The sequence below is a fragment of the Pseudophryne corroboree genome, chromosome 6, assembly GCF_028390025.1.
Source record: "Pseudophryne corroboree isolate aPseCor3 chromosome 6, aPseCor3.hap2, whole genome shotgun sequence".
NCBI classification, from domain to species: Eukaryota; Metazoa; Chordata; class Amphibia; order Anura; family Myobatrachidae; genus Pseudophryne; species Pseudophryne corroboree.
In genome coordinates, this window is record NC_086449.1 from 530,944,450 (window position 1) to 530,971,577 (window position 27,128).

Consider the following 27,128-nt stretch of genomic DNA (forward strand, 5'->3'; position numbering starts at 1 on the left):
GCCACACAGTAGTGCAACCTTATTACATTACACCGATTTACATTACATTACACTGAACAGTAGTACTCCTTATATACATTACGCTACACAGTACTGCTCCTGAAACACGTTATGCCACACAGTATTGCTTCTTATACGCATTACGCCACATAGTAGAGCTCCTTCTACACGTTACGCCACACAGTAGTTCTTATACACATTACAACACACAGTAGTGCCTCTTATACATGTTACGCCACACAGTAGTATCTTAATATACGTTATACCACACAGTAGTGCTCCTGATACACGTTACTCCACCCAGTACTGTTCCTTATACATGTTACGCAACACAGTAGAGCTCCTTATACACGTTACAACACACTGTAATGGTCCTTATACACTTTACGCCACACAATAGTGCTCCTTATACACGTTACGCCACACAGTGGTGCTTCTTATAGACGTTACACCACACAGTAATACCCCTTATACAGGTTAAGCCACACAGTAGAGCTCCTTATACACATTACGCCACACAGTAGAGCTCCTTTTACACGTAACGCCAATATAGTAGGCACTACGGTAAAGTTTTAGGGTTAGGCTGCTGGGGGGGGGGGGGGGGGTGAGGCACTGGGGTGGTGGCTAGGGTTAGGCTGTGGGGAGGGGTAAAGGTTAAGGTTAGCTACTAGGGAAAGGTTTAGGGATTAGGGATAATGGGGAAAATACTCACCAGAACACTGCTGAGACATCGCCAATGCAATGTGATCCAGAAAAAGGCACTGCTGTCATCGGTATAAAGTACGAAACTGCTATATCACAAGGGACTGTTTGTTGACAGTTCTTTATGTCGACATAATGAATATCAATATGATAACTGTCGGCCAATTGTATCCAACTCCCACAAAAACTCAGAAGACTTCTCACTGTATAAAGATGGGACAATTCCTTTGTACAAGGATACACAAGGCCCATGGAGACAGATGTCCACACTATGCATCATGCAGCCAGCAGCAGCACATGCACCCTGGGTGACAACACATGACCCTGTGCCTGGCTGCCTTAGTGGGGTCACTCTATGCTGTGCTGTATGTTATATGTCACTGCACAGTCACCATTACTATTTGCAGAGAGACCAGCTTACTGTAACAACCCCGCCCACCACCTCCCAATCTCCGCCCCCTCATTGTAGGCTCCGCCTCTTCGAGGTCCGCGATTCTGAGTTTGCAGGATGAAATGTACAATTAGAAAAATGTATAATAAAATAAAAATAAATAAACACACAGCTGCCTGACCGCCTTACAAGGAATGCTGCTGCACTAACTCTACAGTTTAGCCGCATGGTCACGTGATGCTCCGGTAGCAAAAAGAAACAGCTGGGCTGCCCGTGAATGAGAGGGGAAGATGGCCCCTTCTCCAGACTCCTCCACTGCATCCTCCTACCCCTCTGGCCAGACTGCAGCTCTGCACACCAGCTCAGCCTCATTCTGTTAAGGGGAAGCGGCGGCTTGCAGCGCGCCGGCAGGTGGCATGTAATGAGTCAGTCTCACTCATTGTAGTGCCTCCGGCTGTGGGCCCCTTCATCGTGGAGGGGCCCTGCCGGTTGCACCGCTGCAAGTTCCACCCCTGAACCTACGATAATAGCCCACCAGACCAAAGAATATCCTGAGTTGCGACATACATTTTAGCTTAGGCCATGTGAAGACTGCTTCCACCTTGCCAGGTTGAGGTTTAACTTACCCTTGGCACACAATATACCCCAGATACTTTGCCTCCACAGATATGATGGCACACTTCTCCAGGTTAGCTGTGAACCCTTGTGCCTGTAGAGACTGTAACACTGCATCCACCTTTGGAAGGTGCGACTGGAACAAACCCACTGTGGTAGAGAAGGCTGTTGTTGCTTTGGCAGCTTCCATCAGAGGAATTTGCCAGTACCCCTTCAGTAAATCTAGCGTAGTTAGATACTGGCTTATTGCTAAGTTCATCAACCCGGGGCATAGGATAGGAATCAAACCGAGGAACTTTATTTAACTTTCTGAAGTCATTACAGAATCTCAAAGCTCCAAAAAGCTTGGGCTCTAAAAAAAATGGGATTATTCCATTCACTGTTTGACTACTCTATGACCCCCAAGCGCCGCATCACTTCCAGTTCCCGTTTTACTGCTGCCTGTTGGGCCTCAGATATACAATATTGCCTTTGTTTTATCACCCCCCTGGGTGGAGTAACATTGTCATGCTGTATGATTTGAGTTTTCCCCAGGAGGGCAGAGAACACAACCTGGTACTGTGCTACTAAGTTTACCACTTCTTGTTTCTGGCTAGGACTCAAAGTTACTTCAGTAGGCACCTGACATTCTGGGGTTTTCATGGCCACTAAAGAGGGTTGACTGGCACTTTCCAAGGCTTCAACAAATTCACATGGTAGACTTTTACCTCTTTACTTCTACCTTCCTGCCGTACCTAGACACAAGTATCAGTACCTTGTTGCCCCTATTGAGAGTCCGGTTGACAGCAGTAACGCCATGACTGCGTTTTTGATCCTGTTGAGCTCTTGCCATATGCTTGGTCAGAAGTGGCGCAATTTGCCTTAGACAGCCATATAATTGGGACACAAACTGAACGATGTTAGGCTCTTGGGACGGGATCAGTACTAAATCCCGCAGGATGGGATCCCGGCGGTCGAAATACTGACGCCGGAATTTCGACCACACAATCCCGACAGGGGTGGCGAGCAGAACGCAGCCCATTGTGGGCTCGCTTTGCTCGCCACGCTGCAGGCACGGTGCTTTGCTATGCTCAGCACACTTTTATATTCTCCCTCTATGGGTGTCGTGGACACCCACGGAGGCAGAATATGTCGGGATTGTGCCGGTCGGGGTTCCGGCGTCGGTATTTCAACCGCCGGGATTCCGTCCGGCGGGATCTTAACCGCATCCCCTTGGGACAATTGCTGCTCCCACCCAACTTTTAATAGATCTAGTATCCCTCTGCGTTGTCTACCATAGAGGAGTTTGAAGGGTCTAAACCCCATACAGTCTCTATATAAAGTCTCTATATAAATAAAGGATAATAATAATAATAATAATAATAATAATAATAATAAGAGGCTTGGGGTACCTCTCAAACTGCCAACAATAGCTAAGGTAAGAGTAGGTCTTAATCTCGCTTCTCCTGTGACACTGCCCTTTTCATCATCTGCATAAGGGTTCTGTTAAAGCATTCAACCAAGCCGTCTGTCTGCGGGTGGTAAACCGAAATGGTAATTCTATCCACCTTTAACAGGCGACACAGGTATTTAATTAATTTAGACACAAAAGGGGTACCTTAGTCGGTCAGGACCTCTATTGGTATTCCTAGACGGGTATACAGCATCAAGAACTCCTGGACAATAGTGCTAGATTTCATGTTACATAGTGGTATGGCCTCCGGGTACCCGGTGGAGTAGTCCACCGTCACCAATATATACTGATGCCCATGATCCGATTTTTCTACTGGCCCTATCAGATCTATAAAAATTGGCTCAATAGGCATGGAAATTATAGTCAGGAAAACCAAGGTCGCCCTAAATTCTGTCTGGGGTGCATTCTTTTAGTACACTGGGCATTCCTGACAATATTCTTTTACTGCAGCATGAATGCCTGGCCAGGAGAAACATAGCTGGATACGCTGGAGAGTTTTCCTCTCCCCTAAATGGCCACCCCATAAATGCATGTGAGCCGCCCTCAGTACCAGCTGCTCGTGTTTTCGGGGAATCAGCAACTGGTCTACCCTTTTACCTTGCAAATAAGTTACAGGGTAAAAAAAATAGTTTTTCACATAAAGTAAGGTACACCTTCAGGTGGTAAAGCAGAGTTTACCTTACCATTTACCACTACCACATTTTAAAAAGTATTAGACAAGTTGCCATCGTTATGTTGATCTCGCCTAAAGTCCTGCAAAGACACTCTTTCGCAAATGGGGGACTAATGTGTCTCAATCTCACTGGCAAGAGAGGGGTTTACAGTCATACAACCTTGGCTTCCAGTAGATCTTGGCCCCTGCGACAGCTTAACCTTTGTCTGTCTGCCAATGTCATGCCAGGTAACAAACTCCTGCAACAGTGGGAAGTCCTGGCCCAGGATTAGTGGATAAAGAGGTTTGGAAGCTACTGTGACTACCATTTTTACTGGTCTTACTTTAATCACCACCGGCAGGTGCACTCATGGGCATTCTTCTATGTCACCAAGTATACATAGCATCTTTACCAGAAGCACAACCTGGCCAGACCCGGGAAGAACCAGGTTAGCAGAGATGATAGACAATTCATTGCCAGTATCAACCAAGGCCCAGATATCCCAGCCTTCAATCTGTACCATCAGATGAAATGGTAGTTTCAGCTGGGGAAATAATTCCAGTCGCCATACTGAATACAGGTTGTACTGTTTTCCCTGAGCTGCAATCCACTAGCTCACCCTGCTTTAGGAAGTACCGCTGTGCATAACTGGGCTCTCTGCACTCAAAACATATGACTGGAGATGGGCTGTTTGATTTAACAATGGGAATCTGGGTATTGGGCTTAGGTACTGGCTGTAACCCTTGCTTGGCTTTATTAAAATTTCCCAGGGTCAGGTACCTCTCAATCACCACTGCTAGCTCCTCAATTGTCTGGGGTCAGCCTGCAAAGGCCCAGTGTTTTACACTACGGTCTGATACCCGTATAGCCTGGTCTAGAGCCATCACTTCCACTGCCCACTAAGAAGAATTTTTATCTGTAACCAGGTTTTACTCAGTTTGGCCAATTATGCCAGTTTGACCACTGGAGGCTCAGATGGGTTCAGCTGCAACTCATAATATTCTTGGGCTTTGCTGGGACCCGTCACCCCAATCCTGCTGAGTATAGCTTCCTTCAAGCAAGGATAAGAGCTGACTTCAGACAACTTTAACGCAACATAGGCTCTCTATGACTCCCCTGTGCGATAAGGAGCTAATCTAACCCTTGATTTCTGGTATCAAATATGTCGCCTAAGACTAGTTAACCCTTGCAAAAATACAGCTAAATATTCAAAATGGTAAATTATAATATGGTGGTTGTGCCTACTTTCCCAGCGTATTTCATTCACAAATCAATGTTGGGCCAAGCAGAATACAAGTGGGTGATATGTAAGTGACCACATTCTGTTGATTGCAGGTCTCACAATTGTGTCCCAAGACTAGTTAACTCTTGCAAAACTATAGCTACTTATTCAAAATGGTAAAATATGGTGTGTGTGCCCACTTTGCCAGTGTATTTCATGCCCAAAACAGCGTTGGGCCAGGCAAAATACAAGTGGGTCACATGCAAGTGACCACCCTCTGTTGATTTCAGGGGTCAAATTTGTGGCCCAAGACTAGTTAACCCTTGCAAAACTACAGCTACTTATTCAAAATGGCAATTTATAAAATGGTGTTTGTGCCCACTTTGCCAGTGTATTTCATGCCCAAAACAGCGATGGGCCAAGCAAAATACAAGTGGGTCATATGTAAGTGACCACCCTCTGTTGATTTCAGGTGTCAAATTTGTGGCCCAAGACTAGTTAACCCTTGCAAAACTACAGCTACTTATTCAAAATGGAAAATATGGTGTGTGTGCCCACTTTGCCAGTGTATTTCATGCCCAAAACAGCGTTGGGCCAGGCAAAATACAAGTGGGTCATATGTAACTGACCACCCTCTGTTGATTTCAGGGGTCAAATTTGTGGCCCAAGACTAGTTAACCCTTGCAAAACTACAGCTACTTATTCAAAATAGCAAAATATGGTGTGTGTGCCCACTTTGCCAGTGTATTTCATGCCCAAAACAGCGTTGGGCCAGGCAAAATACAAGTGGGTCACATGCAAGTGACCACTCTCTGTTGATTTCAGGGGTCAAATTTGTGGCCCAAGACTAGTTAACCCTTGCAAAACTACAGCTACTTATTGGAAATGGCAAAATATGGTGTGTGTGCCCACTTTGCCAGTGTATTTCATGCCCAAAACAGCGTTGGGCCAGGCAAAATACAAGTGGGTCACATGCAAGTGACCACTCTCTGTTGATTTCAGGGGTCAAATTTGTGGCCCAAGACTAGTTAACCCTTGCAAAACTACAGCTACTTATTCAAAATAGCAAAACATGGTGTTTGTGCCCACTTTGCCAGTGTATTTCATGCCCAAAACAGCGTTGGGCCAAGCAAAATACAAGTGGGTCACATGCAAGTGACCACCCTCTGTTGATTTCAGGTGTCAAATTTGTGGCCCAAGACTGGTTAACCCTTGCAAAACTACAGCTACTTATTCAAAATAGCAAAATATGGTGTGTGTGCCCACTTTGCCAGTGTATTTCATGCCCAAAACAGCGTTGGGCCAGGCAAAATACAAGTGGGTCACATGCAAGTGACCACTCTCTGTTGATTTCAGGTGTCAAATTTGTGGCCCAAGACTAGTTAACCCTTGCAAAACTACAGCTACTTATTGAAAATGGCAAAATATGGTGTGTGTGCCCACTTTGCCAGTGTATTTCATGCCCAAAACAGCGTTGGGCCAGGCAAAATACAAGTGGGTCACATGCAAGTGACCACTCTCTGTTGATTTCAGGTGTCAATTTTGTGGCCCAAGACTGGTTAACCCTTGCAAAACTACAGCTACTTATTCAAAATGGAAAATATGGTGTGTGTGCCCACTTTGCCAGTGTATTTCATGCCCAAAACAGCGTTGGGCCAGGCAAAATACAAGTGGGTCATATGTAACTGACCACCCTCTGTTGATTTCAGGGGTCAAATTTGTGGCCCAAGACTAGTTAACCCTTGCAAAACTACAGCTACTTATTCAAAATAGCAAAATATGGTGTGTGTGCCCACTTTGCCAGTGTATTTCATGCCCAAAACAGCGTTGGGCCAGGCAAAATACAAGTGGGTCACATGCAAGTGACCACTCTCTGTTGATTTCAGGGGTCAAATTTGTGGCCCAAGACTAGTTAACCCTTGCAAAACTACAGCTACTTATTGGAAATGGCAAAATATGGTGTGTGTGCCCACTTTGCCAGTGTATTTCATGCCCAAAACAGCGTTGGGCCAGGCAAAATACAAGTGGGTCACATGCAAGTGACCACTCTCTGTTGATTTCAGGGGTCAAATTTGTGGCTCAAGACTAGTTAACCCTTGCAAAACTACAGCTACTTATTCAAAATAGCAAAACATGGTGTTTGCGCCCACTTTGCCAGTGTATTTCATGCCCAAAACAGCATTGGGCCAAGCAAAATACAAGTGGGTCATATGTAAGTGACCACCCTCCGTTGATTTCAGGTGTCAAATTTGTGGCCCAAGACTGGTTAACCCTTGCAAAACTACAGCTACTTATTCAAAATAGCAAAATATGGTGTGTGTGCCCACTTTGCCAGTGTATTTCATGCCCAAAACAGCGTTGGGCCAGGCAAAATACAAGTGGGTCACATGCAAGTGACCACTCTCTGTTGATTTCAGGGGTCAAATTTGTGGCCCAAGACTAGTTAACCCTTGCAAAACTACAGCTACTTATTCAAAATGGAAAATATGGTGTGTGTGCCCACTATGCCAGTGTATTTCATGCCCAAAACAGCGTTGGGCCAGGCAAAATACAAGTGGGTCACATGCAAGTGACCACTCTCTGTTGATTTCAGGGGTCAAATTTGTGGCCCAAGACTGGTTAACCCTTGCAAAACTACAGCTACTTATTCAAAATTGAAAATATGGTGTGTGTGCCCACTTTGCCAGTGTATTTCATGCCCAAAACAGCGTTGGGCCAGGCAAAATACAAGTGGGTCACATGCAAGTGACCACTCTCTGTTGATTTCAGGGGTCAAATTTGTGGCCCAAGACTGGTTAACCCTTGCAAAACTACAGCTACTTATTTAAAATAGCAAAACATGGTGTGTGTGCCCACTTTGCCAGTATATTTCATGCCCAAAACAGCGTTGGGCCAGGCAAAATACAAGTGGGTCACATGCAAGTGACCACTCTCTGTTGATTTCAGGGGTCAAATTTGTGTCCCAAGACTAGTTAACCCTTGCAAAACTACAGCTACTTATTCAAAATGGCAATTTATAAAATGGTGTTTGTGCCCACTTTGCCAGTGTATTTAATGCCCAAAACAGCGTTGGGCCAAGCAAAATACAAGTGGGTCATATGTAAGTGACCACCCTCTGTTGATTTCAGGGGTCAAATTTGTGGCCCAAGACTAGTTAACCCTTGCAAAACTACAGCTACTTATTCAAAATGGCAATTAATAAAATGGTGTGTGTGCCCACTTTGCCAGTGTATTTCATGCCCAAAACAGCGTTGGGCCAGGCAAAATACAAGTGGGTCACATGCAAGTGACCACTCTCTGTTGATTTCAGGGGTCAAATTTGTGGCCCAAGACTAGTTAACCCTTGCAAAACTACAGCTACTTATTCAAAATGGCAATTTATAAAATGGTGTTTGTGCCCACTTTGCCAGTGTATTTCATGCCCAAAACAGCGTTGGGCCAGGCAAAATACAAGTGGGTCATATGCAAGTGACCACTCTCTGTTGATTTCAGGGGTCAAATTTGTGGCCCAAGACTAGTTAACCCTTGCAAAACTACAGCTACTTATTGAAAATGGCAAAATATGGTGTGTGTGCCCACTTTGCCAGTGTATTTCATGCCCAAAACAGCGTTGGGCCAGGCAAAATACAAGTGGGTCACATGCAAGTGACCACTCTCTGTTGATTTCAGGGGTCAAATTTGTGGCCCAAGACTAGTTAACCCTTGCAAAACTACAGCTACTTATTCAAAATGGAAAATATGGTGTGTGTGCCCACTATGCCAGTGTATTTCATGCCCAAAATGCGTTGGGCCAAGCAAAATACAAGTGGGTCATATGTAACTGACCACCCTCTGTTGATTTCAGGTGTCAATTTTGTGGCCCAAGACTGGTTAACCCTTGCAAAACTACAGCTACTTATTCAAAATGGAAAATATGGTGTGTGTGCCCACTTTGCCAGTGTATTTCATGCCCAAAACAGCGTTGGGCCAGGCAAAATACAAGTGGGTCATATGTAACTGACCACCCTCTGTTGATTTCAGGGGTCAAATTTGTGGCCCAAGACTAGTTAACCCTTGCAAAACTACAGCTACTTATTCAAAATAGCAAAATATGGTGTGTGTGCCCACTTTGCCAGTGTATTTCATGCCCAAAACAGCGTTGGGCCAGGCAAAATACAAGTGGGTCACATGCAAGTGACCACTCTCTGTTGATTTCAGGTGTCAATTTTGTGGCCCAAGACTGGTTAACCCTTGCAAAACTACAGCTACTTATTCAAAATGGAAAATATGGTGTGTGTGCCCACTTTGCCAGTGTATTTCATGCCCAAAACAGCGTTGGGCCAGGCAAAATACAAGTGGGTCATATGTAACTGACCACCCTCTGTTGATTTCAGGGGTCAAATTTGTGGCCCAAGACTAGTTAACCCTTGCAAAACTACAGCTACTTATTCAAAATAGCAAAATATGGTGTGTGTGCCCACTTTGCCAGTGTATTTCATGCCCAAAACAGCGTTGGGCCAGGCAAAATACAAGTGGGTCACATGCAAGTGACCACTCTCTGTTGATTTCAGGTGTCAAATTTGTGGCCCAAGACTAGTTAACCCTTGCAAAACTACAGCTACTTATTGGAAATGGCAAAATATGGTGTGTGTGCCCACTTTGCCAGTGTATTTCATGCCCAAAACAGCGTTGGGCCAGGCAAAATACAAGTGGGTCACATGCAAGTGACCACTCTCTGTTGATTTCAGGGGTCAAATTTGTGGCTCAAGACTAGTTAACCCTTGCAAAACTACAGCTACTTATTCAAAATAGCAAAACATGGTGTGTGTGCCCACTTTGCCAGTGTATTTCATGCCCAAAACAGCATTGGGCCAAGCAAAATACAAGTGGGTCATATGTAAGTGACCACCCTCTGTTGATTTCAGGTGTCAAATTTGTGGCCCAAGACTGGTTAACCCTTGCAAAACTACAGCTACTTATTCAAAATAGCAAAATATGGTGTGTGTGCCCACTTTGCCAGTGTATTTCATGCCCAAAACAGCGTTGGGCCAGGCAAAATACAAGTGGGTCACATGCAAGTGACCACTCTCTGTTGATTTCAGGGGTCAAATTTGTGGCCCAAGACTAGTTAACCCTTGCAAAACTACAGCTACTTATTCAAAATGGAAAATATGGTGTGTGTGCCCACTATGCCAGTGTATTTCATGCCCAAAACAGCGTTGGGCCAGGCAAAATACAAGTGGGTCACATGCAAGTGACCACTCTCTGTTGATTTCAGGGGTCAAATTTGTGGCCCAAGACTGGTTAACCCTTGCAAAACTACAGCTACTTATTCAAAATTGAAAATATGGTGTGTGTGCCCACTTTGCCAGTGTATTTCATGCCCAAAACAGCGTTGGGCCAGGCAAAATACAAGTGGGTCACATGCAAGTGACCACTCTCTGTTGATTTCAGGGGTCAAATTTGTGGCCCAAGACTGGTTAACCCTTGCAAAACTACAGCTACTTATTTAAAATAGCAAAACATGGTGTGTGTGCCCACTTTGCCAGTATATTTCATGCCCAAAACAGCGTTGGGCCAGGCAAAATACAAGTGGGTCACATGCAAGTGACCACTCTCTGTTGATTTCAGGGGTCAAATTTGTGTCCCAAGACTAGTTAACCCTTGCAAAACTACAGCTACTTATTCAAAATGGCAATTTATAAAATGGTGTTTGTGCCCACTTTGCCAGTGTATTTAATGCCCAAAACAGCGTTGGGCCAAGCAAAATACAAGTGGGTCATATGTAAGTGACCACCCTCTGTTGATTTCAGGGGTCAAATTTGTGGCCCAAGACTAGTTAACCCTTGCAAAACTACAGCTACTTATTCAAAATGGCAATTAATAAAATGGTGTGTGTGCCCACTTTGCCAGTGTATTTCATGCCCAAAACAGCGTTGGGCCAGGCAAAATACAAGTGGGTCACATGCAAGTGACCACTCTCTGTTGATTTCAGGGGTCAAATTTGTGGCCCAAGACTAGTTAACCCTTGCAAAACTACAGCTACTTATTCAAAATGGCAATTTATAAAATGGTGTTTGTGCCCACTTTGCCAGTGTATTTCATGCCCAAAACAGCGTTGGGCCAGGCAAAATACAAGTGGGTCATATGCAAGTGACCACTCTCTGTTGATTTCAGGGGTCAAATTTGTGGCCCAAGACTAGTTAACCCTTGCAAAACTACAGCTACTTATTGAAAATGGCAAAATATGGTGTGTGTGCCCACTTTGCCAGTGTATTTCATGCCCAAAACAGCGTTGGGCCAGGCAAAATACAAGTGGGTCACATGCAAGTGACCACTCTCTGTTGATTTCAGGGGTCAAATTTGTGGCCCAAGACTAGTTAACCCTTGCAAAACTACAGCTACTTATTCAAAATGGAAAATATGGTGTGTGTGCCCACTATGCCAGTGTATTTCATGCCCAAAATGCGTTGGGCCAAGCAAAATACAAGTGGGTCATATGTAACTGACCACCCTCTGTTGATTTCAGGTGTCAATTTTGTGGCCCAAGACTGGTTAACCCTTGCAAAACTACAGCTACTTATTCAAAATGGAAAATATGGTGTGTGTGCCCACTTTGCCAGTGTATTTCATGCCCAAAACAGCGTTGGGCCAGGCAAAATACAAGTGGGTCATATGTAACTGACCACCCTCTGTTGATTTCAGGGGTCAAATTTGTGGCCCAAGACTAGTTAACCCTTGCAAAACTACAGCTACTTATTCAAAATAGCAAAATATGGTGTGTGTGCCCACTTTGCCAGTGTATTTCATGCCCAAAACAGCGTTGGGCCAGGCAAAATACAAGTGGGTCACATGCAAGTGACCACTCTCTGTTGATTTCAGGTGTCAAATTTGTGGCCCAAGACTAGTTAACCCTTGCAAAACTACAGCTACTTATTGGAAATGGCAAAATATGGTGTGTGTGCCCACTTTGCCAGTGTATTTCATGCCCAAAACAGCGTTGGGCCAGGCAAAATACAAGTGGGTCACATGCAAGTGACCACTCTCTGTTGATTTCAGGGGTCAAGTTTGTGGCTCAAGACTAGTTAACCCTTGCAAAACTACAGCTACTTATTCAAAATAGCAAAACATGGTGTTTGCGCCCACTTTGCCAGTGTATTTCATGCCCAAAACAGCATTGGGCCAAGCAAAATACAAGTGGGTCATATGTAAGTGACCACCCTCTGTTGATTTCAGGTGTCAAATTTGTGGCCCAAGACTGGTTAACCCTTGCAAAACTACAGCTACTTATTCAAAATAGCAAAATATGGTGTGTGTGCCCACTTTGCCAGTGTATTTCATGCCCAAAACAGCGTTGGGCCAGGCAAAATACAAGTGGGTCACATGCAAGTGACCACTCTCTGTTGATTTCAGGGGTCAAATTTGTGGCCCAAGACTAGTTAACCCTTGCAAAACTACAGCTACTTATTCAAAATTGAAAATATGGTGAGTGTGCCCACTTTGCCAGTGTATTTCATGCCCAAAACAGCGTTGGGCCAGGCAAAATACAAGTGGGTCACATGCAAGTGACCACTCTCTGTTGATTTCAGGGGTCAAATTTGTGGCCCAAGACTAGTTAACCCTTGCAAAACTACAGCTACTTATTCAAAATAGCAAAACATGGTGTTGTGCCCACTTTGCCAGTGTATTTCATGCCCAAAACAGCGTTGGGCCAGGCAAAATACAAGTGGGTCACATGCAAGTGACCACTCTCTGTTGATTTCAGGGGTCAAATTTGTGGCCCAAGACTAGTTAACCCTTGCAAAACTACAGCTACTTATTCAAAATGGCAATTTATAAAATGGTGTTTGTGCCCACTTTGCCAGTGTATTTCATGCCCAAAACAGCGTTGGGCCAGGCAAAATACAAGTGGGTCACATGCAAGTGACCACTCTCTGTTGATTTCAGGGGTCAAATTTGTGGCCCAAGACTAGTTAACCCTTGCAAAACTACAGCTACTTATTGAAAATGGCAAAATATGGTGTGTGTGCCCACTTTGCCAGTGTATTTCATGCCCAAAACAGCGTTGGGCCAGGCAAAATACAAGTGGGTCACATGCAAGTGACCACTCTCTGTTGATTTCAGGGGTCAAATTTGTGGCCCAAGACTAGTTAACCCTTGCAAAACTACAGCTACTTATTCAAAATGGAAAATATGGTGTGTGTGCCCACTATGCCAGTGTATTTCATGCCCAAAACAGCGTTGGGCCAGGCAAAATACAAGTGGGTCACATGCAAGTGACCACTCTCTGTTGATTTCAGGGGTCAAATTTGTGGCCCAAGACTGGTTAACCCTTGCAAAACTACAGCTACTTATTCAAAATTGAAAATATGGTGTGTGTGTGCCCACTTTGCCAGTGTATTTCATGCCCAAAACAGCGTTGGGCCAGGCAAAATACAAGTGGGTCACATGCAAGTGACCACTCTCTGTTGATTTCAGGGGTCAAATTTGTGGCCCAAGACTAGTTAACCCTTGCAAAACTACAGCTACTTATTCAAAATAGCAAAACATGGTGTGTGTGCCCACTTTGCCAGTGTATTTCATGCCCAAAACAGCGTTGGGCCAGGCAAAATACAAGTGGGTCACATGCAAGTGACCACCCTCTGTTGATTTCAGGGGTCAAATTTGTGGCCCAAGACTAGTTAACCCTTGCAAAACTACAGCTACTTATTCAAAATGGCAATTTATAAAATGGTGTGTGTGCCCACTTTGCCAGTGTATTTCATGCCCAAAACAGCGTTGGGCCAAGCATAATACAAGTGGGTCATATGTAAGTGACCACCCTCTGTTGATTTCAGGTGTCAAATTTGTGGCCCAAGACTGGTTAACCCTTGCAAAACTACAGCTACTTATTCAAAATAGCAAAACATGGTGTGTGTGCCCACTTTGCCAGTGTATTTCATGCCCAAAACAGCGTTGGGCCAAGCAAAATACAAGTGGGTGATATGTAAGTCACCACCCTCTGTTGATTTCAGGTGTCAAATTTGTGGCCCAAGACTGGTTAACCCTTGCAAAACTACAGCTACTTATTCAAAATGGAAAATATGGTGTGTGTGCCCGCTTTGCCAGTGTATTTCATGCCCAAAACAGTGTTGGGCCAAACAAAATACAAGTGGGTCATATGTAACTGACCACCCTCTGTTGATTTCAGGTGTCAAATTTGTGGCCCAAGACTGGTTAACCCTTGCAAAACTACAGCTACTTATTCAAAATGGAAAATATGGTGTGTGTGCCCACTATGCCAGTGTATTTCATGCCCAAAACAGCGTTGGGCCAGGCAAAATACAAGTGGGTCACATGCAAGTGACCACTCTCTGTTGATTTCAGGGGTCAAATTTGTGGCCCAAGACTGGTTAACCCTTGCAAAACTACAGCTACTTATTCAAAATTGAAAATATGGTGTGTGTGCCCACTTTGCCAGTGTATTTCATGCCCAAAACAGCGTTGGGCCAGGCAAAATACAAGTGGGTCACATGCAAGTGACCACTCTCTGTTGATTTCAGGGGTCAAATTTGTGGCCCAAGACTGGTTAACCCTTGCAAAACTACAGCTACTTATTTAAAATAGCAAAACATGGTGTGTGTGCCCACTTTGCCAGTATATTTCATGCCCAAAACAGCGTTGGGCCAGGCAAAATACAAGTGGGTCACATGCAAGTGACCACTCTCTGTTGATTTCAGGGGTCAAATTTGTGTCCCAAGACTAGTTAACCCTTGCAAAACTACAGCTACTTATTCAAAATGGCAATTTATAAAATGGTGTTTGTGCCCACTTTGCCAGTGTATTTAATGCCCAAAACAGCGTTGGGCCAAGCAAAATACAAGTGGGTCATATGTAAGTGACCACCCTCTGTTGATTTCAGGGGTCAAATTTGTGGCCCAAGACTAGTTAACCCTTGCAAAACTACAGCTACTTATTCAAAATGGCAATTAATAAAATGGTGTGTGTGCCCACTTTGCCAGTGTATTTCATGCCCAAAACAGCGTTGGGCCAAGCATAATACAAGTGGGTCATATGTAAGTGACCACCCTCTGTTGATTTCAGGTGTCAAATTTGTGGCCCAAGACTGGTTAACCCTTGCAAAACTACAGCTACTTATTCAAAATAGCAAAACATGGTGTGTGTGCCCACTTTGCCAGTGTATTTCATGCCCAAAACAGCGTTGGGCCAAGCAAAATACAAGTGGGTGATATGTAACTGACCACCCTCTGTTGATTTCAGGTGTCAAATTTGTGGCCCAAGACTAGTTAACCCTTGCAAAACTACAGCTACTTATTGGAAATGGCAAAATATGGTGTGTGTGCCCACTTTGCCAGTGTATTTCATGCCCAAAACAGCATTAGGCCAGGCAAAATACAAGTGGGTCACATGCAAGTGACCACTCTCTGTTGATTTCAGGGGTCAAATTTGTGGCCCAAGACTAGTTAACCCTTGCAAAACTACAGCTACTTATTCAAAATAGCAAAACATGGTGTTTGCGCCCACTTTGCCAGTGTATTTCATGCCCAAAACAGCGTTGGGCCAAGCAAAATACAAGTGGGTCATATGTAACTGACCACCCTCTGTTGATTTCAGGTGTCAAATTTGTGGCCCAAGACTGGTTAACCCTTGCAAAACTACAGCTACTTATTCAAAATGGAAAATATGGTGTGTGTGCCCACTTTGCCAGTGTATTTCATGCCCAAAACAGCGTTGGGCCAGGCAAAATACAAGTGGGTCACATGCAAGTGACCACTCTCTGTTGATTTCAGGGGTCAAATGTGTGGCCCAAGACTAGTTAACCCTTGCAAAACTACAGCTACTTATTCAAAATGGCAAAATATGGTGTGTGTGCCCACTTTGCCAGTGTATTTCATGCCCAAAACAGTGTTGGGCCAGGCAAAATACAAGTGGGTCACATGCACGGGACCCTACTCTGTTGATTTCAGGTGTTAAATTTGTGACAGAAGACTCATTAACCCTTGCGAAACTGAATGATCTGAATAAGAAGCTGGAGTTCGAATAAGAAGTGAATAAGAAGCTGGAGCTTGAATAAGAAGTGAATAAGAAGCTGGCCGAATAAGAAGCTAACTTCAGCCTCGTCCTAATAATGCAGAAATTTCAGTGCACTAAATCACTCCCCATTCCTCTAATCCAGGACTGGACAACCTGTGTCTCTCCAGTGGTTGTGAAACTACACATCCCAGCATGCACTGCGACATGTTTAGTATTCTGTAATAACTGTAGCAGGGCATGTTAGGACTTGTAGTTTCCCCAGCATGCGCTGCCACAGCTAAGAGAATACTAAAAATGTGGCAGTGCATGCTGGGATGTGTAGTTTCACAACAACTGGAGAGCCACAGGTTGGCCATTCCTGCTCTAATCTATTATGGGAAAGCTTTAAGTGCAGTAACCTGACTCTGCTCAAACTAGGACCAGTCTGCTCAAACTAGGACCAGTGGTGGCAGCCATATTAAAAGATAACCAGCAACCTTGCCCAAACACTGGTCAATATAGTCACTAGGCAGCAACCTTTTGAGTTTTGCAGAAATTATTTTGGTAGACATAATGAGTACATCAATCATCTGAGGGGCCAGAGAGACTCTGGTCGACTGCTCTCACGCAAGAGAGGGAGAGCGAGAGAGTATAACTTGGAGCATCTCTCACTATAACGTCGAGTAAGTCACAAACCCACTGGTCTCTAGCGCCCAGCACACCCCTCTGCCCCGTGTTACCACAGGGCACTCAGCAGCCGGAGCGCTGTCCTCACCAGTTTTACTCTTCTTCTTTTTCTTCCTCTTCTTTTTGCCGGCGCTGCCGTCCCCCGCAGCTGCCACCTCGTCCTCCTCCAGATACCCGTTCACATGCCGTTTTCCGTCTTCCTCCCCCACCCAAGGACTCTGCCGTTGCACCACAACGCCCGCCATCTTACCAGAGAGAGACAGAACTGTACCAAACAGCTCGGCCCATAGACTTCTCTGTGATCATGTGAAAAGAGCGCCGCCGCCGAGGTGGATGCCGGGATATAAGGCTGGAGGACTGTGTGTAGTGACAGACAGAGTGCATGTGCTGGGCTGGCTCGCTTTTTTCCTGTGTCCAATTATTATGTCTGTCTAGTGTAATGAGCCACACTGATCTGTGCACTTCTCATACATTGTCAGAATAAACGTAATACATGCTGATGATTTAGTTTGTTTAGTGTGATCCTTATGAAATGTTAGAGCGCTGCGTGGTGGGGTTATTTGTAATTTCTCTTACGTCCTAGAGCAGGCTTTTTCAACCAGTGTGCCGTGGCACACTAGTGTGCCGCGACCAGTTGCAAGGTGTGCCGCGGAGTCAGAGACGCTTCCTGCACCTTCAGAGCAACCTGTTGGCCCGGGCTCTACTTAGAGGATTAATCGTGCCCCGGTCGTGACCTATGCCTTGAAGACGCGTCAGTGTGACATCATAGGTCACAGCCACCACGTCTCACCAGCCAGCCCACCCGCCTGCATACACATCTTCCAGTTCCCACCCGCATACAAAACTTTCCCTGCCCACCACATCCACTCCTGCCCGACCACCCGCTGCTCAGTATTTGCTCTCCACTACGAACAACTGAGGGAGAGGGAGGACAACAGCTGACTGACAGGGGCTAATATTAGTTATCTTATTTCTCCTGTGTGGAGCAATAGGATTTATGTGGGGAGCACAAAGTGAATAATTTAATAGGATTTATATGGGGAGCAGTGTGATATTTTTTTCTGTGTAGGCCAATGTATGTGTGGATTTTTTTTTTTACTGTGAGGGCCAATGTGTGTGGTTTTTTTTCCCCCATGGAGAACTGATGGTGCGCCTTGGCAATTTTAAAATATTGTTCGGTGTGCCGCGACTTAAAAAAGGTTGAAAATCACTGCCCTAGAGGATGCTGGGGACTCCGTAAGGACCATTGGGTATAGACGGGCTCCGCAGGAGACATGGGCACCTAAAAGAACTTTCTAGTATGGTGTGCACTGGCTCCTCCCTCTATGCCCCTCCTCCAGACCTCAGTTAGATCTTGTGCCCAGAGGAGATAGGGTGCATTACAGGAGCTCTCCTGAGTTTTCTGTAAAAATAATTTTGTTAGGTTTTTTATTTTCAGGGAGCTCTGCTGGCAACAGACTCCCTGCATCATGGGACTGAGGGGAGAGAAGCAGACCCACTTCTTAAGAGTTAAGGGCTCTGCTTCTTAGGCTACTGGACACCATTAGCTCCAGAGGGAGTCTGAACACAGGTCTCACCCTGGGGTTCGTCCCGGAGCCGCGCCGCCATCCTCACAGATGCCGGAAAAAAGAAGCCGGGTGAGTATGACAGATCATAAGAAGACGTCAGGCGGTAGAAGACTTCAGATCTTCATGAGGTAAGCGCGTAGCAGGTAGCTGCGCGCCATTGCTCCCACATTTACACACACACATGGCACTGATGGGTGCAGGGGGGGGGGGGGGGGGCCCTGGGCAGCAATAAACCTCATTTTTAGGCAAGAAGCATGTAGTTAGGCTGCGGGGCAGTAAACTACGAATCCCCGCCATTTTTTTCAAAATCTCGAGCGGGACCAAAGCCCGCCGCGCAAGGGGGCGGAGCTTGATCCCTCAGCACTAACCAGCGCCATTTTCTCCACAGAGGCTGCAGAGAACGCTGGCTCCCCGGACTCTCCCCTGCTGAGCATCAGAGGGCTGAAAATAAGAGAGGGGGGCACATATTTAAAGCGCAGTGAGTGGGGAATTCTGTATACATTTATATGTAAAAGCGCTATCTGGGTTTTTTTCCCTGGGTCAGTTGGCGCGGGTGTGTGCTGGCATACTCTCTCTCTGTCTCTCCAAAGGGCCTTCTTTGGGGAATTGTCCCCTTATAGTTATATCCCAGTGTGTGTGTGGGGTGTCGGTACGTGTGTCGGCATGTCTGAAACGGAAGGCTTATCCAAAGAGGAGGTGGAACAGATGAGTGGTGTGTCTCAGTCGGCGGTGTCAACTCAGGATTGGATGAATATGTGGCATATGTTAAATGCTAGTGTAGCTTTACTGCATGAAAGACTGGACAAAGCAGAGTCCAGAGCGTCGGCAGGTAATCAATCTACAGATTGTGCCGACTCACAGGACCCGTCGGGGTCTCAGAAACGTCCCTTCTCACAAATAAGGGACACAGATACCGACACGGACTCTGATTCCAGTGTCGACTATGATGAAGCAAGGTTGCACCCCAAGGTGACAAAAAGTATTCAGTGCATGATTATTGCAATAAAAGATGTGTTACATATCACTGATGAGCCCTCGGTGCCCGACACGAGGATACACATGTTTAAGGGAAAGAAACAGGTTATAAACTTTCCTCCTTCCCATGAAATTAATGAGTTATGTGAAAAAGCTTGAGAAACTCCAGATAAGAAATTGCAGATTCCCAAAAGGGTTCTTATGGCGTACCCTTTCCCTACACAGGACAGGGTACGTTGGGAATCCTCTCCCACAGTGGACAAAGCCTTAACACGCCTTTCCAAGAAGGTGGCGCTACCGTCCCCTGACACAGCGGCCCTCAAGGACCCTGCGGACCGCAGGCAAGAAACTACACTAAAGTCTATCTACACTCATACTGGTACTTTGCTTAGACCGGCAATTGCGTCGGCATGGGTATGTAGTGCAGTAGCAGCTTGGACAGATACACTGTCAGCTGACCTTAATACCCTAGATAGGGATACAATTTTGTTAACATTAGCTCATATTAAGGACGCAGTCTTATATATGAGGGACGCTCAAAGAGACATTGGTTTACTGGGTTCAAGAGCCAATGCTATGGCTATTTCGGCAAGAAGAGCCTTGTGGATCCGCCAATGGACGGGGGATGCAGACTCAAAAAGGCATATGGAGGTTTTACCTTACAAAGGTGATGTATTGTTTGGGGACGGCCTCGCGGACCTGATCTCGACAGCTACCGCGGGTAAGTCGACCTTTTTACCTTTTGTTCCCCAACAGCAAAAGAAACCCCCACAATATCAGATGCAGTCCTTTCGGTCGCATAGATCCATAAGAGGTCGGGGCTCCTCTTTCCTCGCCAGAGGTAAGGGTAGAGGCAAGAGGACACCTGCTGAGGCTGGTTCCCAAGAGCAGAAGTCCTCCCCGGCTTCCGCTAAGTCCACCGCATGACGCTGGGGCTCCCCTGCGGGAGTCCGCTCAGGTGGGGGCACGCCTTCGACTATTCAGCCAAGTCTGGATTCAGTCAGACGTGGACCCTTGGGTGATAGAAATAGTCTCCCAGGGCTATAAGCTGGAATTCGAAGAGGTGCCCCCACGACGATTTTTCAAGTCGGCCTTACCAGCTTCTACTCCAGAGCGGGAAGTAGTGCTAGCTGCAATTCAAACGCTTTGTCAACAACGAGTGATTATCAGGGTTCCCCAGAGCCAACAGGGAAAAGGGTATTATTCAACCCTATTTGTGGTCTCCAAGCCGGATGGTTCGGTCAGGCCCATTTTAAACCTAAAATCCCTGAACCTGTACCTGAAAAGATTCAAATACAAGATGGAATCGCTCCGAGCGGTGATAGCCTGCCTGGAAGGGGGGGATTTTATGGTGTCACTAGACATAAAGGATGCTTACCTTCATGTCCCCATATATCCCTCTCATCAGGAGTACCTGAGATTTGCGGTACAGGATTGTCATTACCAGTTTCAGACGTTGCCGTTTGGGCTGTCCACGGCCCCAAGGATTTTCACCAAGATAATGGCGGAAATGATGGTGATCCTGCGCAAGCGAGGAGTGACAATTATCCCATACTTGGACGATCTCCTGATAAAAGAGAGATCAAGAGAGCAATTACTGGAGAACGTGGCACTCTCTCAGAGAGTGCTTCAGCAACATGGGTGGATTCTCAATCTACCAAAGTCACAGTTGGTTCGGACAACTCGACTAGCCTTCCTTGGCATGATACTGGACACGGAACAAAAGAAAGTTTTCCTCCTGTTGGAAAAAGTCCAGGACCTCCAGAACATGGTCCGAGAACTACTGAAGCCGAAAAGAGTGTCAGCTCATCAATGCACTCGGGTTCTGGGGAAAATGGTGGCAACTTACGAGGCCATTCCCTTCGGCAGGTTCCATGCAAGGATGTTTCAATGGGATCTTCTGGACAAATGGTCCGGGTCCCATCTACAATTACATCAAAAAATAACACTGTCCCCCAGGGCCAGGGTGTCTCTTCTATGGTGGCTGCAAAGTGCTCACCTTCTAGAGGATCGCATGTTCGGCATTCAGGACTGGATCCTGGTAACCACGGACGTGAGCCTCCGAGGATGGGGAGCAGTCACCCAAGGAAGAAATTTTCAGGGACTATGGTCAGACCAGGAGTCCTGTCTACACATCAACGTGTTGGAGCTAAGGGCCATATACAACGGCCTTCGACAAGCGGAGATTCTTCTTCGCAACCTACCGGTTCTGATTCAATCAGACAATGTCACAGCAGTAGCTCATGTGAACCGCCAAGGCGGGACAAGAAGCAGAGTCGCGATGGCGGAAGCCACCAGGATTCTTCGCTGGGCGGAAAATCACGTCAGCGCTCTGTCAGCTGTCTTCATTCCGGGAGTGGACAACTGGGAAGCAGACTTCCTCAGCAGACATGATCTCCATCCAGGAGAGTGGGGACTTCATCAAGAAGTCTTTGCAGAGATAACAGATCTCTGGGGAGTTCCCCAAATAGACATGATGGTGTCACGCCTCAAAAAGAAGCTTCGGAGGTATTGTGCCGGGTCCCGGGACCCTCAGGCAATAGCAGTAGACGCTCTGGTAACACCATGGGTATTCCAGTCGGTCTACGTGTTTCCTCCTCTTCCTCTCATCACAAAAGTGTTGAGGATCATAAATCGAAAAAGAGTACAAACAATACTCATTGTTCCAGACTGGCCTCGAAGGGCCTGGTACTCAGATCTTCAGGAGATGCTCACGGAAGATCCCTGGCCTCTTCCTCTAAGGGAAGACCTGTTACAGCAGGGGCCCTGCATGTTCCAAGACTTACCGCGGTTATGTTTGACGGCATGGCGGTTGAACGCCAGATCCTAGCGGAGAAGGGTATTCCGGAGGAGGTCATACCTACTCTAATAAAGGCTAGGAAGGAGGTGACGGTAAAACATTATCACCGTATCTGGCGGAAATATGTCTCTTGGTGTGAAACCAAGAATGCTCCTACGGAAGATTTCCATCTGGGTCGTTTTCTTCACTTCCTAGAGACAGGAGTGGATATGGGCCTAAAGTTAGGCTCTGTTAAAGTACAGATTTCGGTCAATATTCTTTCAGAAGGAATTGGCTTCTCTCCCAGAAGTTCAGACGTTTGTAAAAGGAGTACTACACATCCAGCCTCCTTATATGCCCCCGGTGGCACCATGGGACCTGAACGTGGTGTTGCAGTTCCTTAAATCACACTGGTTTGAACCCCTTAAAACGGTGGAGTTGAAATTTATCACCTGGAAGGTGGTCATGTTGTTAGCCTTGGCATCTGCGAGGCGTGTGTCAGAATTGGCGGCCTTGTCTTACAAGAGCCCTTACTTGATTTTTCACGTAGGTAGAGCGGAATTAAGGACTCGTTATCAATTTTTACCCAAGGTGGTGTCTTCATTTCATATGAACCAACCTATTGTGGTGCCTGTGGCTACGAGTGACTTGGAGGATTCCATGTCCCTAGATGTAGTCAGGGCCTTAAAAATTTATGTAGCCAGGACGGCTAGAATTAGGAAAACAGATGCATTGTTTGTCCTGTATGCTGCCAACAAGATTGGCGCGCCTGCTTCGAAGCAGACTATTGCTCGCTGGATCTGTAACACGATTCAGCAGGCTTATGTTACGGCTGGATTGCCGTTACCGCATTCAGTAAAGGCCCATTCCACTAGGAAGGTGGGCTCTTCTTGGGCGGCTGCCCGGGGCGTCTCGGCATTACAGCTTTGCCGAGCAGCAACTTGGTCGGGGTCAAACACTTTTGCTAAATTCTACAAGTTTGATACCCTGGCTGATGAGGACCTAGCATTTGCTCAGTCGGTGCTGCAGAGTCATCCGCACTCTCCCGCCCGATTGGGAGCTTTGGTATAAACCCCATGGTCCTTACGGAGTCCCCAGCATCCTCTAGGACGTAAGAGAAAATAAGATTTTAAACCTACCGGTAAATCTTTTTCTCCTAGTCCGTAGAGGATGCTGGGCGCCTGTCCCAGTGCGGAAAATCTGCAAGACTTGTATATAGTTATTGCTTACATAAGGGTTATGTTACAGTTAGACTCGGTCTTGGACCGGTACTGTTGTTTGTTCATACTGTTAACTGGTTATGTGTATTCCAGGTTATATGGTGTGATTGGTGTGGGCTGGTATGAATCTTGCCCTTAGATTAACAAAATCCTTTCCTCGTGTTGTCCATCTCCTCTGGGCACAGTTCTCTAACTGAGGTCTGGAGGAGGGGCATAGAGGGAGGATCCAGTGCACACCATACTAGAAAGTTCTTTTAGGTGCCCATGTCTCCTGCGGAGCCCGTCTATACCCCATGGTCCTTACGGAGTCCCCAGCATCCTCTACGGACTAGGAGAAAAAGATTTACCGGTAGGTTTAAAATCTTATTTTTTTTATTTTATATATTTTATATTGGGCCCATTAATTATCAAATTATGTTTGTGTGGGTTGAACATTTATCCTGTTTTTAATACTTTTTTTTTTTTTTTATTACTACAGTATATACGTGTTTACCAGATAAGAATAGTAGGCGAGCATCCAGCATTATACAGTTTAACTTTTCAAGTATTATTTCACTTGGGCGGCCTACTCTCTGGCGGGAAGTGTGGATTTAGCAGATGTGCTATACTGAGATCCGTCCAGCCTCTGATGTGAATGCTATTGATGATGCTGTCTATTCTCACTGTCGGTTGTATTGAGGTGGTGTAGTCATATTGGCCCTCATTCCGAGTTGTTCGCTCGCTAGCCGCTTTTCGCAGCAGTGCACACACTAAGCCACCGCCCTCTGGGAGTGAATCTTAGCTTAGCAGAATTGCGAACGAAGTATTCGCAATATTGCGGAAAGATTTTATTGGCAGTTTCTGAGTAGCTCGAGACTTACTCTTCCAGTTCGATCAGTTCAGTGCTTGTCGTTCCTGGTTTGACGTCACAAACACACCCAGCGTTCGCCCAGACACTCCCCCGTTTCTCCAGCCACTCCCGCGTTTTTCACAGAAATGGCAGCGTTTTTTCACACACTCCCATAAAACGGCCAGTTTCCGCTCAGAAACACCCACTTCCTGTCAATCACACTACGATCAGCAGAACGAAGAAAAAAACTCGTAATGCCGTGAGTAAAATACCAAACTTCTTAGCAAATTTACTTGGCGCAGCCGCAGTGCGAACATTGCGCATGCGCAGTTAGCGGAGAATCGCACCGATGCGAAGGAAAAGAACGAGCGATCAACTCGGAATGAGGGCCATAGATGTGTCCGACTCCGAAAACAGGTGAAAACCCATATTTATTTCCAAACATGGAAAGCAGTCAAAATTTCAACTCAGAATTTGGCCCGGAGTGAGTAAATTAAGCCATTTTGATGCAGAGATTTCAGGAGACATACCATTTTTCAGGTAGTCCCCCGGATCCCGCAAGAGTGGGTGGATCTAGCATATACCACCTGCTTTCTAGTGAAGTGGGCAGGTTGGGGAGATAATAGCAGGAATTGTGGGACCACAGAGAAGAGGAGTGACCAATATGATTCATCATTTTAGCCACAGCCCTCCCTGCATACCCAAGATTCACAGCGTTTTGCTGTGAGAGACGAGGAGCCTAATGTCTGGCCCTGCCCATGGAGCGGTCATCTGTATCTCCTCTCCAGCCTTCTCGAAAGGAGAAATTATAAGTCAGCAAGTATGATTTAATATTAATGTTTGTTGATACCTTTTTGGTGGTTTAAAATATGCTCATCCAAGCCTATCAAGTTAGATTCCTAAAGGGGAGATATACTAAGCAGTGATAAAAGTTGAGAAGTGAGCCAGTAGAGAAGTTGCCCATGGCAACCAATCAGAATTGACGTAACATTTATAATTTGCATAGTATAAAAGTATACAGAGGAGCTGATTGGTTGCCATGGGCAACTTCTCCACTGGCTCACTTCTCCACTTTTATCACTGCTTCGTACATCTCCCCCCTAAGTCCTCATGCAAGTCATAGGTCTCTATCTGAAAGTAAAGGAGGATTAGTATTGGGTGTATGCTATAGGCCGCCTGGTATCAACGCATCTGATGAGGAATTGTTACTAAAGCAAATTGAAAGAGCAGCAGGAGTAGGAGACATAGTAGTGATGGGAGATTTTAACTATCCAGAGATAAACTGGAAAAACGATTCATGTGATACTGCTAGGGGCAATATGTTTTTAAACACACTTAATGATAACTACTTAGTCCAACTAATTGAGGAACCAACTAGGTACAATGCAATCTTAGACCTGGTATTAACAAACAATGGGGATTTGGTATCAGGTATTATAGTAGGGGAACCCATAGGAAACAGCGACCACAATATGGTCACATTCAATATCAGTTTCCATAAACAGCCCTATACTGGCTCAACTAGGACTCTAAATTTTAGCAAAGCAAATTTTGAAAAGATGAGGGTATTTTTCAGGGATATTGAATGGGAAGGTTTGTTTTTAGGAAAAAATACTACGGAGAAATGGGAGGTACTAAAATTCCTGCTAGCTAAAAATGCACTCAAATTTATTCCTATGAGCAGCAAAAAAAGGAATAAAAATCATAAACCGATGTGGCTTAACAAAAAGATTAAGGAATTTATGGGCAAGAAAAGGCGAGCATTTAAAAAATACAAATCTGACGGGGAAGCAGAGTAATTTCAGCACTATAAGGAATGTAACAAAATTTGCAAAAAGGAAATAAGAGCGGCTAAAGTAGAAACTGAAAAACTAGTAGCAAAGGAAAGCAAAGCGAATCCCAAAAAATTATTTAAATACATTAATAGCAAGAGATTAAAGAAGGAGAGTATAGGCCCTTTAAAAGACAAGTTGGGAGTCTTAAGCAAAAATTATAATGACATAGCGGACACACTAAATGAGTTTTTTTCAACAGTATTTACTAGAGAGGACCCAATTCAGGGACTGACACACAATCTCAATAATGAGAATATCCCACTGATAGGTACTTATTTAAGCGAGGAAGTAGTCTGTGACCGATTAAAACATTTAAAGATTAATAAATCACCAGGGCCTGATGGTATTCACCCAAGGGTTCTAATGGAGCTTCACTCTGAACTGGCAAAACCGCTATTTTTGATCTTTAAGGATTCAGTTATATCAGGTATGGTTCCCAAAGACTGGCGTATAGCGGAAGTAGTGCCAATATTCAAAAAGGGAAGTAAAGCTGAACCAGGTAATTATAGACCAGTTAGTCTTACATCTATAGTGGGGAAAGTATTGGAAGGTATTCTAAGAGATAGTATTCAGAAGTTCCTTGAAGTCAATAAGGTCATTAAAAGGAATCAACATGGGTTTATGAAGGACAGATCCTGTCAAACCAACTTACTTGGCTTTTATGAAACAGTAAGCGCAAACCTAGATCAGGGTAAAGACGTGGATGTAATCTTTTTAGACTTTGCCAAAGCGTTCGATACTGTACCACACATGAGACTTATCTACAAGCTACAAGAATCAGGGCTAGGAAGCACAATATGCACTTGGGTCAAAAACTGGTTAGATAATAGGGAGCAGCGCGTTGTGGTAAATGGATCTTTTTCAACTTGGACTGAAGTGCTAAGTGGTGTGCCGCAAGGCTCAGTATTAGGACCGTTATTGTTCAATATTTTCATTAACGACCTAACAGAAGGTCTAGAGAGCATGGTGTCAATTTTTGCAGATGATACCAAATTGTGTAAGGCTATAAATACAGAGGAGGATGCCGAGTCTCTACAGAACGACTTAGTTAAATTAGAAGCATGGGCAGCCAAATGGAGAATGCGCTTCAACACAGACAAGTGTAAGGTAATGCACTGTGGTAACAAGAACAAAAATTACACCTACCTACTAAATGGGGTAAAATTAGGGGATTCTGTACTGGAAAAGGACTTAGGTGTCCTCATAG

The 27,128-nt window shown here is 45.4% G+C and overlaps 1 protein-coding gene across 1 annotated transcript in view; it reads right to left on the reverse strand.

Moving 5' to 3' along the window:
- The window catches only part of METAP2 (methionyl aminopeptidase 2), a 72,994-nt gene extending 55,964 nt beyond the window's left edge, over positions 1-17,030 (reverse strand). The window contains exon 1 of the mRNA XM_063927596.1: positions 16,804-17,030. Coding sequence (XP_063783666.1) covers positions 16,804-16,960 — 157 coding nt within the window. The 5' untranslated portion in view covers positions 16,961-17,030. The remainder of the gene's footprint in view (positions 1-16,803) is intronic.
- Positions 17,031-27,128: the final 10,098 nt, after the last annotated feature.